Genomic DNA, 13,916 nt, shown 5'->3' on the forward strand with positions numbered 1-13,916 from the left:
ATTGTGTCAGGCTGCTTTCACATTGCATTCTGACCTGCGTTTAGTGGTCCTGTAGGGGCTTCCGTCTGAATCCCCCGCAAAACGGGTTTCGGACGCATGCGCCAACGAGGCCATTGACTACAATGGTGCAGATGGAGTCACCATGTGCTCTGTCTTGCACCATTTTCGGGCGTATATGCTATCCGTCTTTCCCGTAGCAGACTGCATCTGGGTGTCCGTCTCCAGTAAGCATATACACCCGAAAATGGTGCAAGAGAGCACACGGTGACTCCATCTGCACCATTATAGTCAATGGCCCAGTTGGCGCATGTGTCCCAAACCTATTTTATGAGGGATTTAGACGGAAGCCCCTATGGGACCACTGAACGCAGGTCAGAACGCAATGTGAAAGCGGCTACACTCAGTAATCTAAGTGATACATCGTTGGATTCAGGTTCTCTTTGCCTACATCATGCTGCTCTCAGGTGAGGTAGCAAAAACCTGCTGAAAGATTCCCTTTAAAGATATGAAAATAATGGGGCTAAGCACTTTTCGACATGTAGTTGCCAACTACCTGACTGGTCAGCCATTCACCAATCTCTCCGGCTTAGAGCGGGTACAGATCAGCTCCTCGTAGTGATTCTCCCACTTCTTGTGATGCTACGTTGACAGACCAGTTTCTTCTCTTCCGCTCTGCCTGTTCCCATCTGTCTAACTCAGAGTTAATGCGATTTACTTTGCATGAGCTGGCACATCAGCAGTGCAAAGAATTGTGCAAGTTTCGCCCATAAAATGTAATGTGCACTAACTAACCTGCGCGACAAAGAGACGGCTGTCAATCAACATGATGTCTGCAGTAATGGCCAAAGAGCAGAGGAGAAAAAAAAGGAACTGCTCAGAAGAAGTTGGAGAAACACCGTCAGCAGCGGTTCTGTGACTGCCGGGGAGAGATCAGTGCATGGCAGAATAGACCGGGACTTACCAACTACCTGCCAGAAATTGCTTAGCCTCATAGTAAAAAGAAAGAAGGGAATTTTGTTTACTTACCGTAAATTCCTTTTCTTCTAGCTCCAATTGGGAGACCCAGACAATTGGGTGTATAGCTTCTGCCTCCGGAGGCCACACAAAGTATTACACTTAAAAGTGTAAGGCCCCTCCCCTTCTGGCTATACACCCCCAGTGGGATCACTGGCTCACCAGTTTTAGTGCCAAAGCAAGAAGGAGGAAAGCCAATAACTGGTTTAAAGACCAATTCAATCCGAGGAAACCTCGGAGAACTGAACCATACCACATGAACAACATGTGTACCCGAAAAAACAGAAAAAACCCCGAGAAAGCAGGGCGGGTGCTGGGTCTCCCAATTGGAGCTAGAAGAAAAGGAATTTACGGTAAGTAAACAAAATTCCCTTCTTCTTTGTCGCTCCATTGGGAGACCCAGACAATTGGGATGTCCAAAAGCAATCCCTGGGTGGGTAAAAGAATACCTCATGATAGGGCCGTCAAACGGCCCTCTCCTACAGGTGGCCAACCGCCGCCTGAATGACTTATCTACCTAGGCTGGCGTCTGCCGAAGCGTAGGTATGCATCTGATAATGCCTGGTAAAAGTAAGTAGACTCGACCAGGTGGGTGCCTGACACACCTGCTGAGCCGTAGCCTGGTGCCGTAATGCCCAGGATGCACCCACGGCTCTGGTAGAATGGGCCTTCAGCCTTGAGAGAACCAGAAGCCCAGTAGAACTGTAGGTTTCAAGAATTGGTTCCTCGATCCCCCGAGCCAGGGTGGATTCAGAAGCTTGCGACTGTTTACGCTGACCAGCGACAAGGACAAAAAGTGCATCCGGGTGGCGCAGGAGCGCCATGCGGGAAGTAGAACCTGAGTGCTCTCACCAGAACCAACAGATGCAAATCCTTCTGAAATTGATGGACTGGACGAGGACACAAAGAAGGTGAGGTGATATCCTGATTGATATGAAAGTGGGATACCACCTTAGGGAGAAATTCCGGAATCGGACGCAGAACTACCCTGTCCTGGTGAAGGACCAGGAAGGGAGATTTGTATGAGAGCGTTGCTAGCTCGGAAACTTTCCTAAGAGACGAGACCGTTACTAGAAGGCCACTTCCCGAGAAAAGCGGGAAGGGAGACCTCTTTCAAAGGCTCGAAAGGAGGCATCTGGAGAGCAATTAGAACCTTGTTCAGATCCCAGGGCTCTAACGGCCGCCTGTACGGAGTGCTGAGAAGACAAACTCCCCGTAGGAACGTGCGTACCTGAGGAAGTCGTCTCTGAAAAAATACAGATAGCGCTGAGACTTGTCCCTAAAGGGAACTGAGCGACAACCCTTTTTCCAACCTAGATTGCAGGAAGGAAGGAAACATAGACGATGCAACCGGCCAGGGAGAAACACCCTGCGCCGAGCACCGAGATAAGAATATCTTCCACGTCCTGTGGTCAATCTTGGCGGACGTTGGTATGCTAGCCTGTCTCATGGTGGCAACCACGTCCTGAGGTAATCCTGACGACACTAGGTTCCAGGACTCAAAGCCACACCATCAGGTTGAGGGCCGTAGAATTCAAATGGAAGAATGGCCCTTGAGACAGCCAGTCTGATTGGTCTGGTAGTGCCCCCGGTTAGCCTACCGTGAGGCACCACAGAACCGGGAACCACAACATCCTCGGCCAATCTGTAGCGACGAGGATGGCGCGGCCGCAGTCGGTCCTGATCTAACGCAGCACTCTGGGCAACAATGCCAGAGGTGGCACATAAGGTAGCTGGAACTGCGACCAATGCTGAACTAAGGCGTCTGCCGCCAGAGCTCGATGATTGTGAAACCGTGCCATGAAGCTGGCACATTGTTGTTGTGCCGTGACGCCATTAGATCGACGTCCGGCCTCTGTCAGCGGCGCCAGATCTCCTGAAACCCGTCCGGGTGAAGAGACCATACCCTTTCGGCCACACCCCGGCGACTTAGGAAGTCAGCTTCCTAGTTTTCCACGCCTGGGATGTGAACTGTAGATATGGTGGATGCCGCGTCTTCCACCCACATCAGAACCTGCCGGACTTCCTGGAAGGCTTGCCGGTTGCGCGTTCTTCCTTGGTGGTTGATGTATGCCACCGCTGTGGAGTTGTCCGACTGAAGTCGGATTTGCTTGCTTTCCAGCTGCTGTTGGAAGGTGTGTAGGGCAAGATACACTGCTCTGTGTTCAAGAACATTGATCTGAAGGGTGGACTCTTGCTGAGTCCACGTACCCTGAGCGCTGTGGTGGAGAAAAACTGCTCCCCACCCTGATAGACTCGCGTCTGTCGTAACTATCGCCCAGGATGGGGATAGGAAGGACCTTCTTTTTGACCATGAGGTGGGAAGAAGCCACCACCGTAGAGATTCCTTGGCCGCCTGAGAAAGAAAGACGACTCTGTTGAGGGAGGTCGACTCCCCGTCCCATTGGCGGAGAATGTCACATTGTAGTGGACGCAGATGAAACTGCGCGAAAAGAACTGCCTCCATTGCTACCATCTTACGTAGGAAGTGCATGAGGCGTCTTAATGTGTGCGACTGGTTCTTAAAGAAGAGATTGCAGCCCGTAGTGAATGCTGTTTGTCTAGCGGAAGCTTCACTATCGCTGAGAGAGTATGAAACTCCATGCCTAGATATGTTAGCGATAGGGTCGGGGTCGGATTTGACTTTAAAAAGTTGATGATCCACCCAAAACTCTAGAGAGTCTCCAGCGCAACGTTCGGGCAGTGTCGGCATGTTTCCTAAGAGAGTGCCTTGACAAGTAGATCGCCTAAATATGGGATCACAGAGTGACCCTGAGAGTGCAGGACTGTGACTACTGCTGCCCTGACCTTGGCGAAGACCAGTGGGACTGTCGCTAGCCGGAAGGTAGAGCTACGAACAGAAGGTGTTCGTCTCCTATAACGAAGCGTAGAAACGCTAGTGCTCTGGATCAATCGGCACGTGTGGATAAGCATCCTTGATGCCTAATGATGCTAGGAAATCTCCTTGGGACATTGAGGCGATGACATGGCGGAGGGATTCCATCCGGAACCGCCTGGTGTCCACGAGCTTGCTGAGCAGTTTTAGATCCAGAACGGGACGGAACGGCCCGTTCTTATAGGCACCGCAAATAATTTGGGGTAAAAACCGTGACCTTGTTCCTGAAGAGGAACGGGGGTCATCACTCTTTCTGCCTATAGAGTGCACCCTGTTTGCAGAAGAGCAGCGGCTCGGCCGGGAGGTGGAGAAGTTCTGAAGAATCGAGTTGGAGGACGAGAAGTGAGTTCTATCCTGTACCCGTGAGACAGAATGTCTCACACCCAACGGTCATTGACCTATGGCAGCTAAATATCGCCCAGGCGGGAGAGCCTGCTACCGACCGAGGAGGCGGAGAGAGGAGGCCGCAAGTCATGAGGAAGCCGCCTTGGAAGCGGGTTTTCAGACTGTCTCTTTTTTGGGCGTGACTGAGCCCGCCAAGAATCTGAGCTCCTCTGATCCTTTTGAGTCCACATTGGACGAGGAAAAATGGAACCTGCCCGAGCCTCGAAAAGACCGAAACCCCGACTGCCTCCTGCTCTGTTGGGGTTTGTTGTGCCCGGGCTGAGGAAAGGATGAATCCTTACCCCTGGACTGTTTAATGGTTACATCCAACGCTCACCAAACAGTCGGTCAGCAGAAAAAAAGGCAACTGGTTAAGCAACCTTTTTGGAAGCAGAATCTGCCTTCCATTCACTTAACGAGCAGACCAGGCTCTGCTTAAAAACACGGAGTAGCGGAGGCTACCGCCGCACGGTTCGCAGAGTCCAGGGCAACCTGAATCGCGTAAGAAACAAATGCAGACATTTGAGAGGTTAAGGATGCCACCTGCGGCACAGATGTACGTGTAACCGTGTCAATCTGTGTAAGACAAGCTGAAATAGCTTGGAGTGCCCCAAGGGAGAGAATGCCGGAGCCAACGGTGCGCCGACAGCCTCATAGATGGATTTCGCCAGAGATCCATCTGTCTGTCAGTGGCATCTTTGAGTGCAGCTCCATCTCCCACTGCAACTATGGATCTAGCTACAAGCCTGGAGATTGGAGGATGCCGCTTGGGACACTGGGTCCAGTCCTTGACCACGTCAGGGGGCAGGGATAACGTGTATCCTAAGCCGTTTGGAGAAGCGCATATCTGGATAAGTGTGGTGTTCCTGGACTGCCTCTCTGAAGGCAGAGTGGTCCAGAAAAATACGTGAAGCTGACTCCTCCACTGGAGGAGCTGTGAGAAATAACCAACATTCTATAGATGGACGCTATAAGATTATTCACTATGGCGTCACGATCAGGTGTATCCAGATTGAGAGCGGTCTCAGGATCAGAATCCTGAGCCGCTACTTCCGCCTTATTACACAGAGAGTCCTCTGGTAGGACCCTGATGAAACCGAGGCCGCTCATAGTGAGCCCGCTTAGGCTGTCTGGGACTGACGTCCGTGCAGAGCCGTGACTCTGGGATGCGTGTGACATTCCCGGAGCTGTTAGTTGTTCACACTGAGGGGGGCCATGGATCAATGATTCAACAGTGCCCATATTGTGAGAGACATGTCCGGACTGCTAGGCTTCTAGTATCATAGCCATAGTCTCAGAAAAACTGTCAGTAAATACTGCAGACACCGTCCTCATCCCCTGGCCATTAGTGCATACAATGGGAGTCTATGTAACCTGCCGGCCGTATAGCCGTACATGCTGTACCAGCTGCATAGAAAAACATGTGGTTCTGCACCTTTGTTTTACACAGAGAATATGCTGATAACTCCTCCGCATAATCCAGGAGGGTATATACAACGTGCGACCAAACAGTGCAATATATATAGTACAAGCATATCTATAAGTGCACTTCTGCACTAGTGGGGTTAGCACCACAGGTGCCGTTAACGCCTGTTGCAGCGATTGTGTGACTATCAGAATGCCAGGGTCTTCCACACTTGTCTCTGTATCGTACAGAAACTGACACTAATGGCTGCCGGCGTCCTTGTAGAGAAGGAAGCCGTGGGCGTGCCTGAGAAAGTGCGGGAATCCGGATTCACAGTGCACACCGTGAGAGGGGTGGAGTATGCAAAACATACTCCAGCTCTCAGCGCTGCTGTGCTATGCAGCGTCACGCCCCTACCCTGACTGTCAGGGCTGTGGGCGGTAACGAAGGGAGACTAGGCCCAGAAGCCGGGGACTCGAGTTAACAGCGCGGCCGCCGTAAAAGCGCGGGCCGCGCTGAAGTCCCCGGCGCACCACAAGTGCCAGCCGCGCCGCAGTCCCAGCGGCCGGCGCGACCGATTCCTAGAAGTGGCCAGCGTCCCGCCCCTCTCCTGACTGGCAGGTCTGGGGGCGGGAACGAACGGAAGCAGGCCGCAAAAGCCGGGGACTCTAGTTATCAGCGCGGCCGCCGTAAAAGCGCAGGCCGCGCTGAAGTCCCCGGCGCACTACAAGTGCCAGCCGCGCCGCAGTCCCAGCGGCCGGCGCGACCAATTCCCATAAGTGAGCCTGCTTCAGCGAAGCTGAATGAGGCCATGGCACAGGCGCCGCAGCGCTGATGTCCCCCGGCGCACTACAACACCCAGCATGCTGCGGTGTGAGCGCCAAATGCACGGGGACACAGAGTACCTTGAGGAAGCAGGGCCATGTCCCTGATGTACTCCGCTCCATCCAGCATCTTCTCCAGGGGCTGTAGATGGAGCACGGTCTCAGTGCCTGGAGACCGGTAAATCCCACTTCACCCAGAGCCCTGTAAAAAGGGATGGGGAAGGAATCAGCATGTGGGCTCCTGCCGCCGTACCCGCAATGGGTACCTCAACCTTACAAACACCTCCGACATACAGTGGGGTGAGAAGGGAGCATGCTGGGGGCCCTTAGTATGGGCTCTCTTTTCTTCCATCCGACATAGTCAGCAGCTGCTGCTGACTAAAAAGTGGAGCTATGCGTGGATGTGTTGCCTCCTTCGCACAAAGCACAAAACTGGTGAGCCAGTGATCCCACTGGGGGTGTATAGCCAGAAGGGGAGGGGCCTTACACTTTTAAGTGTAATACTTTGTGTGGCCTCCGGAGGCAATAGCTATACACCCAATTGTCTGGGTCTCCCAATGGAGCGACAAAGAAATATCCCAGACAAACCTCTTTAACGGATGAATGCTGAATGCACAGCTAAATAGGAAAGGATTCTTTACAGTTAGAGCAGTCAGACTGTGGAATGCCGACCACAAGAGGTAGTAATGGCAGATACTAGAACAGCTTTTATATCAGGGCTGGATGATTTCCTCGGTACACAACATTGTTGGTTATAAATGACTTAGGGGCACTTTACACACTACGACATCGCAGGTGCGATGTCGGTGGGGTCAAATTGAAAGTGATGCACATCCGGCATCGCAGGCGACATCGTAGTGTGTAAAGCCTAGATGATCCGATTAACGAGCGCAAAAGCGTCGTAATCGTATCATCGGTGTAGCGTCGGCGTAATCCATAATTACGCTGACACGATGGTCCGATGTTGTTCCTCGCTCCAGCAGCAGCACACATCGCTGTGTGTGAAGCCGCAGGAGCAAGGAACATCTCCTACCGGCGTCACCGCGGCTCCCGTAGGATATGCGGAAGGGAGAAGGTGGGCAGGATGTTTACATCCCGCTCAAATCCGCCCCTCCGCTCCTATTGGCCACCTGCCGTGTGACGTCGCAGTGACGCCGTACGACCCGCCCCCTTAATAAGGAGGCGGGTCGCCAGCCAGAGCGACGTCCCAGGACAGGTGAGTCCATGTGAAGCTGCCGTAGCGATAATGTTCACTACGGCAGCTATCACAAGGATATCGCAGCTGCAACGAGGGCGGGGACTATCGCGCTCGGCATCGCAGCATCGGCTTGCGATGTCGCAGCGTGCAAAGTAGCCCTTAGTGACCAAATGTAGAACTGGTGGAGGAAGGTTGAACTCGATGGACCTAGGTCTTTTTTCAACCTGTGTAACTATGTAACTATGACCAATGGTGTCCCAGATGTGCTCAATAGGAGACAAGATGGGAAACGCTGCAGCCCATGAAAGTGCGTTCAAACCACAAAGGCTGCTCACATTAGCACAAGGCGTTGTCATGTCAAAAAAAATGTCTCTTTGGAAAAATGGTCGTAAACTGGTTCCACCACCAATCCAACGTAATATGGAGGTGTTACTGCACCAAGACTGAAGACAAGTGAGATATGGCTGCAGGGATTATGCCTCCTTACACTGAAATCCTAGGAGTTGGACCAGAGTGACATACCGTCATGAAAGTCTACTCATGATGTTGCCCATGCGGCCTCCAGACAGATGTCTGGCTATCTCAGTGGACAAGACAAAAATGGGACTCATTGCTCAAGAGGACAGCGATGGACACCGTGTGACACCGGACTACGCTGTTGCTACACGTTCTGATGACCCTCTGCACGCACTGATGAAGGTCTTTGACCAAAACGTCTGTGCTTTTGCTGGTCCTACAAGTTCTTCTCAAAAAAAGACCACTGTTCACATTTATCTTGAGTGCCAAGTTTCTACATCTAGCATCCATCTGGAGACCATAAGAGCAACGCCATGAAGGAGCCTTCACGAAGGAATGTCAGACTGGTCCTACTCCCAGGATAATGGTGTAGAATAATGTACAGTAGCCAGACCCTTGTAGTCTTAATTACAGGTGCACTAATAGCTCAGAGTTACACTGATTGTTGGTGAAACCAGTGGATTCACCAACAAATCAATGTAGTGTCCCTAGAGTCATTTTTCATTTTAACGACACTGTATCCTAAACGGGCTTCCATGGCCTCCAGAATTATCACCGAATGAGCACAACCATCATTGGCTGGCAACAAAGGCAGCTGCCAGCAGCGGATTTTGATGATTTACCCAAGTGTGACATTACCTTCTTTGGACAACCATTAATAACATCACTGATAGCTGTCTAGACATGTAAGATGCAAAAAGGAGAACAGTCGAGTGTATATGCAAATAGAAATTTATTTATTATCAAAAGAGACAAACGCAAAACAGCAATATAAAAGGGAGTTAAAAACTACCACTGAATCAAGGGGGGGCAAACACTGATGAAAATGTACAATACAGTTGTTATCAATAGCCGTGGGAGAGGTGAACATATATGGTTATTCTGTTAAACCATCAAAAATAGATGTGATATAATACTAATATCTATTGTTCACACTCTCTACTAGTCGTGGGAGAGGCATGCGGTTTAAAACAATGGGGGAAACAATTAGCCGTGGGAGGAGAGGTGCTGGATGTTTTAACAATCCTCTAGTCGTAGCATGAGGGAAGGTAAAGGTATACTAACAGATAATCGAACTCACTGGGGTAGGTGGAAAATATCAATATTCTATTTAACTGACAATTGCAGTATATACACTGGTAAAACCCAACCCCACCCAGGTATGTAGAAAACCCATATCACCAGTTTCCAACCACAGGCCAATAGTTACCAATAGTTCTCTAGCAGACAAATTATCACACAGTCTAAAGTGCAAGTGCATATCAATAGAACATGTCCAATGTAAAAAAAAAAAAAAAAAAGTCACAGTAAAAAACCACATGCCAACAAGAAACCAGCCATGGAAGTCAAAGGTATAAAATCACATGATGCACATACCCAAAGAGGAGGACGGGATCGCCACCAACGCGCGTTTCACGAGGTGTTGTTGCTTCTTCAAGGAGGAGACCCTTGAGGTTTTTTATACCTTTGACTTCCATGGCTGGTTTCTTGTTGGCATGTGGTTTTTTACTGTGACTTTTTTTTTTTTTTGACATTGGACATGTTCTATTGATATGCACTTGCACTTTAGACTGTGTGATAATTTGTCTGCTAGAGAACTATTGGTAACTATTGGCCTGTGGTTGGAAACTGGCGATATGGGTTTTCTACATACCTGGGTGGGGTTGGGTTTTACCAGTGTATATACTGCAATTGTCAGTTAAATAGAATATTGATATTTTCCACCTACCCCAGTGAGTTCGATTATCTGTTAGTATACCTTTACCTTCCCTCATGCTACGACTAGAGGATTGTTAAAACATCCAGCACCTCTCCTCCCACGGCTAATTGTTTCCCCCATTGTTTTAAACCGCATGCCTCTCCCACGACTAGTAGAGAGTGTGAACAATAGATATTAGTATTATATCACATCTATTTTTGATGGTTTAACAGAATAGCCATATATGTTCACCTCTCCCACGGCTATTGATAACAACTGTATTGTACATTTTCATCACAGTGTTTGCCCCCCTTGATTCAGTGGTAGTTTTTAACTCCCTTTATATTGCTGTTTTGCGTTTGTCTCTTTTGATAATAAATACATTTCTATTTGCATATACACTCGACTGTTCTCCTTTTTGCATGCTATTACGAGTGGTGCATATACCCCGCCAGCGCAAGTGTACTGGCGGAGTATTTACCTTATGGCTCAGTCTTTGAGAAATTGTTTCATACTAGACATGTAGGAGTGGGGAGCTCTGTGTATATCAATCCTGTAATTTCCATAATTCCACATCTGTCGCTCACAACCTACCCCATGGAGAGTGTACGGGCTCCACTGCAATCTTGTCTGATGGCAGTGCCAACCCTGGAATTTTCAAGCTAATCGCTAACCTACAGTGTCACCTACATAGATTGCTTTTATGTTACATGTTTAGTGATTCTTACCTAATGACATGAGCTCATCATCCAGAAGAGAGCTGGATGAGGACACCTGGGTCAGGTCACAGGGCTGAGATGGAACGGTGGGGTACGATGGAGTCATGTCTAATCCTGACAGGTCCAGCAGGGCAGAGCTGCTAGCTGAGGAAATAACAAGAAGATCACTCTGAAACCTGTCATTCTGGAGGAAATGTTCAGGGCCTAAATAGAAGGATTTTTGTGTACTCACCGTAAAATCTCTTTCTCTGAGTCTTCATTGGGGGACACAGGACCATGGGTTATGCTGCTGTCACTAGGAGGCTGACACTAAGTAAACAGAAAAAGTTAGCTCCTCCCCAGCAGTATAACCCCTGAGCCGGAGGCGGGCTCAATCAGTTTAGTGCACAAGCAGTAGGAGGAGAATCAAACCATTCTGGATAATACAGATAAAAACTATGAATAGTAGTCGTGTGACCAGTGGCCTGGGGAAATAGCCACTGAGGTAACCGACAGGTAATATATATAACAAATAACACAAGCAGGGTGGGTGCTGTGTCCCCCAATGAAGACTCAGAGAAAGAGATTTTACGGTGAGTACACAAAAATCCTTCTTTCTCTATCGTTTCATTGGGGGACACAGGACCATGGGACGTCCAAAAGCAGTCCCTGGGTGGGAAGAAAAACCATCACCGGAGATAGGAAGGTAACTGCTTCCCCGTCGGGCTTGCGCCAGACTTACAAGCACCTACGCTGTTACAGGTGTGTCACTGCCACCCGCAAACCTTACTCCAAGGCTGGCCGTTGCCGAAGCTTGGGTGTGAGCCTGGTAGAAACTAGTAAAGGTATGCCGACTAGATCGGGTGGCGGCCCAGGCAACCTGGACGGTCGACCTCTGTAGTCCAATCGCCCAAGGGGTACCCCTTGCTCGGTAGACCGCGGCGGAAGTCCGCCCTTCGTGCGATAGTCTTCACATATGGAGTAATGGATCCATGTGAAAATCTGGCCCCTGGCGCCGGCATGCGCCTCTTGGGACCGGGTGGAAGGGAGGACTGGTTGTCGGTGTAACTGAAAAGGGTGTCCTGCAGACATGTAAGACTGAGGGCTCGTACCAGTTCTGGAACGAACTAGGCCCCTTTCCGGCTGAGAGAGGAGACTAGAATCGAAAACCGAATACTAAACACCTCTTCTGGAAGGAAACAGCGAGCTGCCTTGGACAGAAACGAAGAGTTCTGGCCGGAGCCTCCCCCTGTCCTGCTGGAGGCGCTGGAAAACAAAAAGGGGGGAAGAACGACAAGAGGGCTGTCCGCCCTGATGCTGTCTGAAACAACGAGATGGCCACGAGGCGCCCACCTAACAAAAACAGGTGGAGCCGGGAGAAGAGGGGGTACCTTGAACGAACCCCTCTCTGGAAAAAAGAATCCACGTTTTTAGTGAAACGATGAAACAGCCGAGCCAGATGGACGCTTCTCAGAGCGAAGGCTCTGATTGGATGACGGAAGTGAAAAGACTCCGAAAAAAACCGAAGCGAAACGGGCCGACACCTGGCCGATACAGGGAGGCGCGAGAGGGCCGCATTCGGATCTGACTGGAAGAATGCCAGCAAAAAGGAGGGAAGATGTAGTCCTCACCCACTGGGGGAGCTCTTTCCTAGTGGAAATAAATCCTGGAGGAGACTGGATTCCCGGCCCTCAACGTTGTCTGTAATCCTCTTGTCAACAGGCCTGACCGAGGCAGTACCCGGGATCCACTGGTGAGGCCGTCGAACTTGGGACCTTTGAGTCCTGGTAGAGGAGAGGGGCCCCGACACAGAGAACTTGGCGGTCGGGAAGGAGCCCCGGGGCCTCCGTGAGGAGTTGAGTAGGCTATGCGAACTATGCTCGCCTGGGTCACTCCAGAGGCATCGTTGCCATGGTCCATCCTGAGATCCCTCGAGACCATGGGAAGCTGCGGGAAGATGCAGGAGAACCTGAACAGGCCACACGACCGGTCGAGGGTGTCGTCACCTAGTCCAGAGCAGGTGGTACACTCGAAGCACTATTGACTTGAAAGTTGGAACGGGAGAACAATAAGTCCATGACTGGAGGTCTTCCCTCGTCCGTGAACTGACTGGTGACTTCCCTGTTGAGGAGCACTTTTCCTAAGGGAGATCTTTCCTACCGAAAAAATCGGCCATCCAAAACGTCCATGCCAGGGATGGACTGCCGAGATAGCGAGTTAATGGACCCGTCCCAGGGCAAAATCTTCTTGGCCTCTTCCTTTGCCATGACACTCTCTGGGTCTACCTGGTGGATGATGCACGTCACCGCTGTGGCATGGTCCGACTGGAACCTGACTGGGCAAGGCCCGACCCAGAGAAGAATTGTAGCCGTGCTAACCGGATGGCCCTGGCTTCCGGAATGTTGAAGGGGAAACAACGCTCTAGGGCTGTCCCTCGGGACCGTGCCGAGGAAAAAGTGGGGGTCGCATACCCTAGCACGGGAGACTGGTGACGGTTGAGAATATCCTCCAGCGGAGGGAAGGGAAGCTTCTCAAGGGACGATTTCGAAGACTGGTCCGCTATGAGAAGATTGGCGGATCAACCGTGAAGACGGAACCTTCTTTGTCTCCGATCTTCAGTGTGGTCCACTGGAGAGAAAGGGATGAAATCTGGTACGTGCACCGTCGCTATCACCTGCACAGACTGCCGAGGGCTAGCATAGCCAAAACGGGAGCGGGTGGCAAGGGTACGCGGAACTCTGTGCCAGGAAGGAAACCATTCCTGCGTGAGGAATAGCTCCCCCTGAACGGGCCCGAAAAAAACCGTGCCTAAGGGATGATGGACCGAGCCGGGGTCTGGGAGGACTCGTTCCGGTATCTCAGCTACTCTAGTAGCGGACAGTGAATATGACGGTCTAACCCTCAAGCAAGGAACATTGAAGGGAGAACCCTGGACCTCCCGGCCGTACTTGGGCGTAGAGAACCTAGCAGCCCTGTAGAGTAGGGTGCGCAGGGACAGAGATCCCTGTCAGCGCTCTTATAAAAAACTGGAACAGTCCACTGCCACGCAAGGCGGAAGGGCTGTTGGAGGGATAGAGGCTTCCTGACGAGAGCGGCGTGAACGGGCTGGGACCTAGTGTGAGGGGACGATCCTGATGCCTCTGGGTCGATGCAGGGAAAGGGATGAACCCTTCCCTTACGTAGACTAGGGGAGAGAAGTACTCTACCCTGACGTAGCCAAGGGGGGCCACTGAACTCGCCTATCTTCAGAGGGGCGTTCCCTAAAGTCAGAAGGGAAGTCAG

At 50.9% G+C, this 13,916-nt stretch overlaps 1 protein-coding gene across 1 annotated transcript in view; it reads right to left on the reverse strand.

Moving 5' to 3' along the window:
• The window catches only part of GGA1 (golgi associated, gamma adaptin ear containing, ARF binding protein 1), a 111,399-nt gene that overhangs the window by 35,118 nt on the left and 62,365 nt on the right, over positions 1–13,916 (reverse strand). The window contains exon 11 of the mRNA XM_075321726.1: positions 10,665–10,799. Coding sequence (XP_075177841.1) covers positions 10,665–10,799 — 135 coding nt within the window. The remainder of the gene's footprint in view (positions 1–10,664; positions 10,800–13,916) is intronic.

Source organism: Anomaloglossus baeobatrachus, chromosome 8, assembly GCF_048569485.1.
Source record: "Anomaloglossus baeobatrachus isolate aAnoBae1 chromosome 8, aAnoBae1.hap1, whole genome shotgun sequence".
NCBI classification, from domain to species: Eukaryota; Metazoa; Chordata; class Amphibia; order Anura; family Aromobatidae; genus Anomaloglossus; species Anomaloglossus baeobatrachus.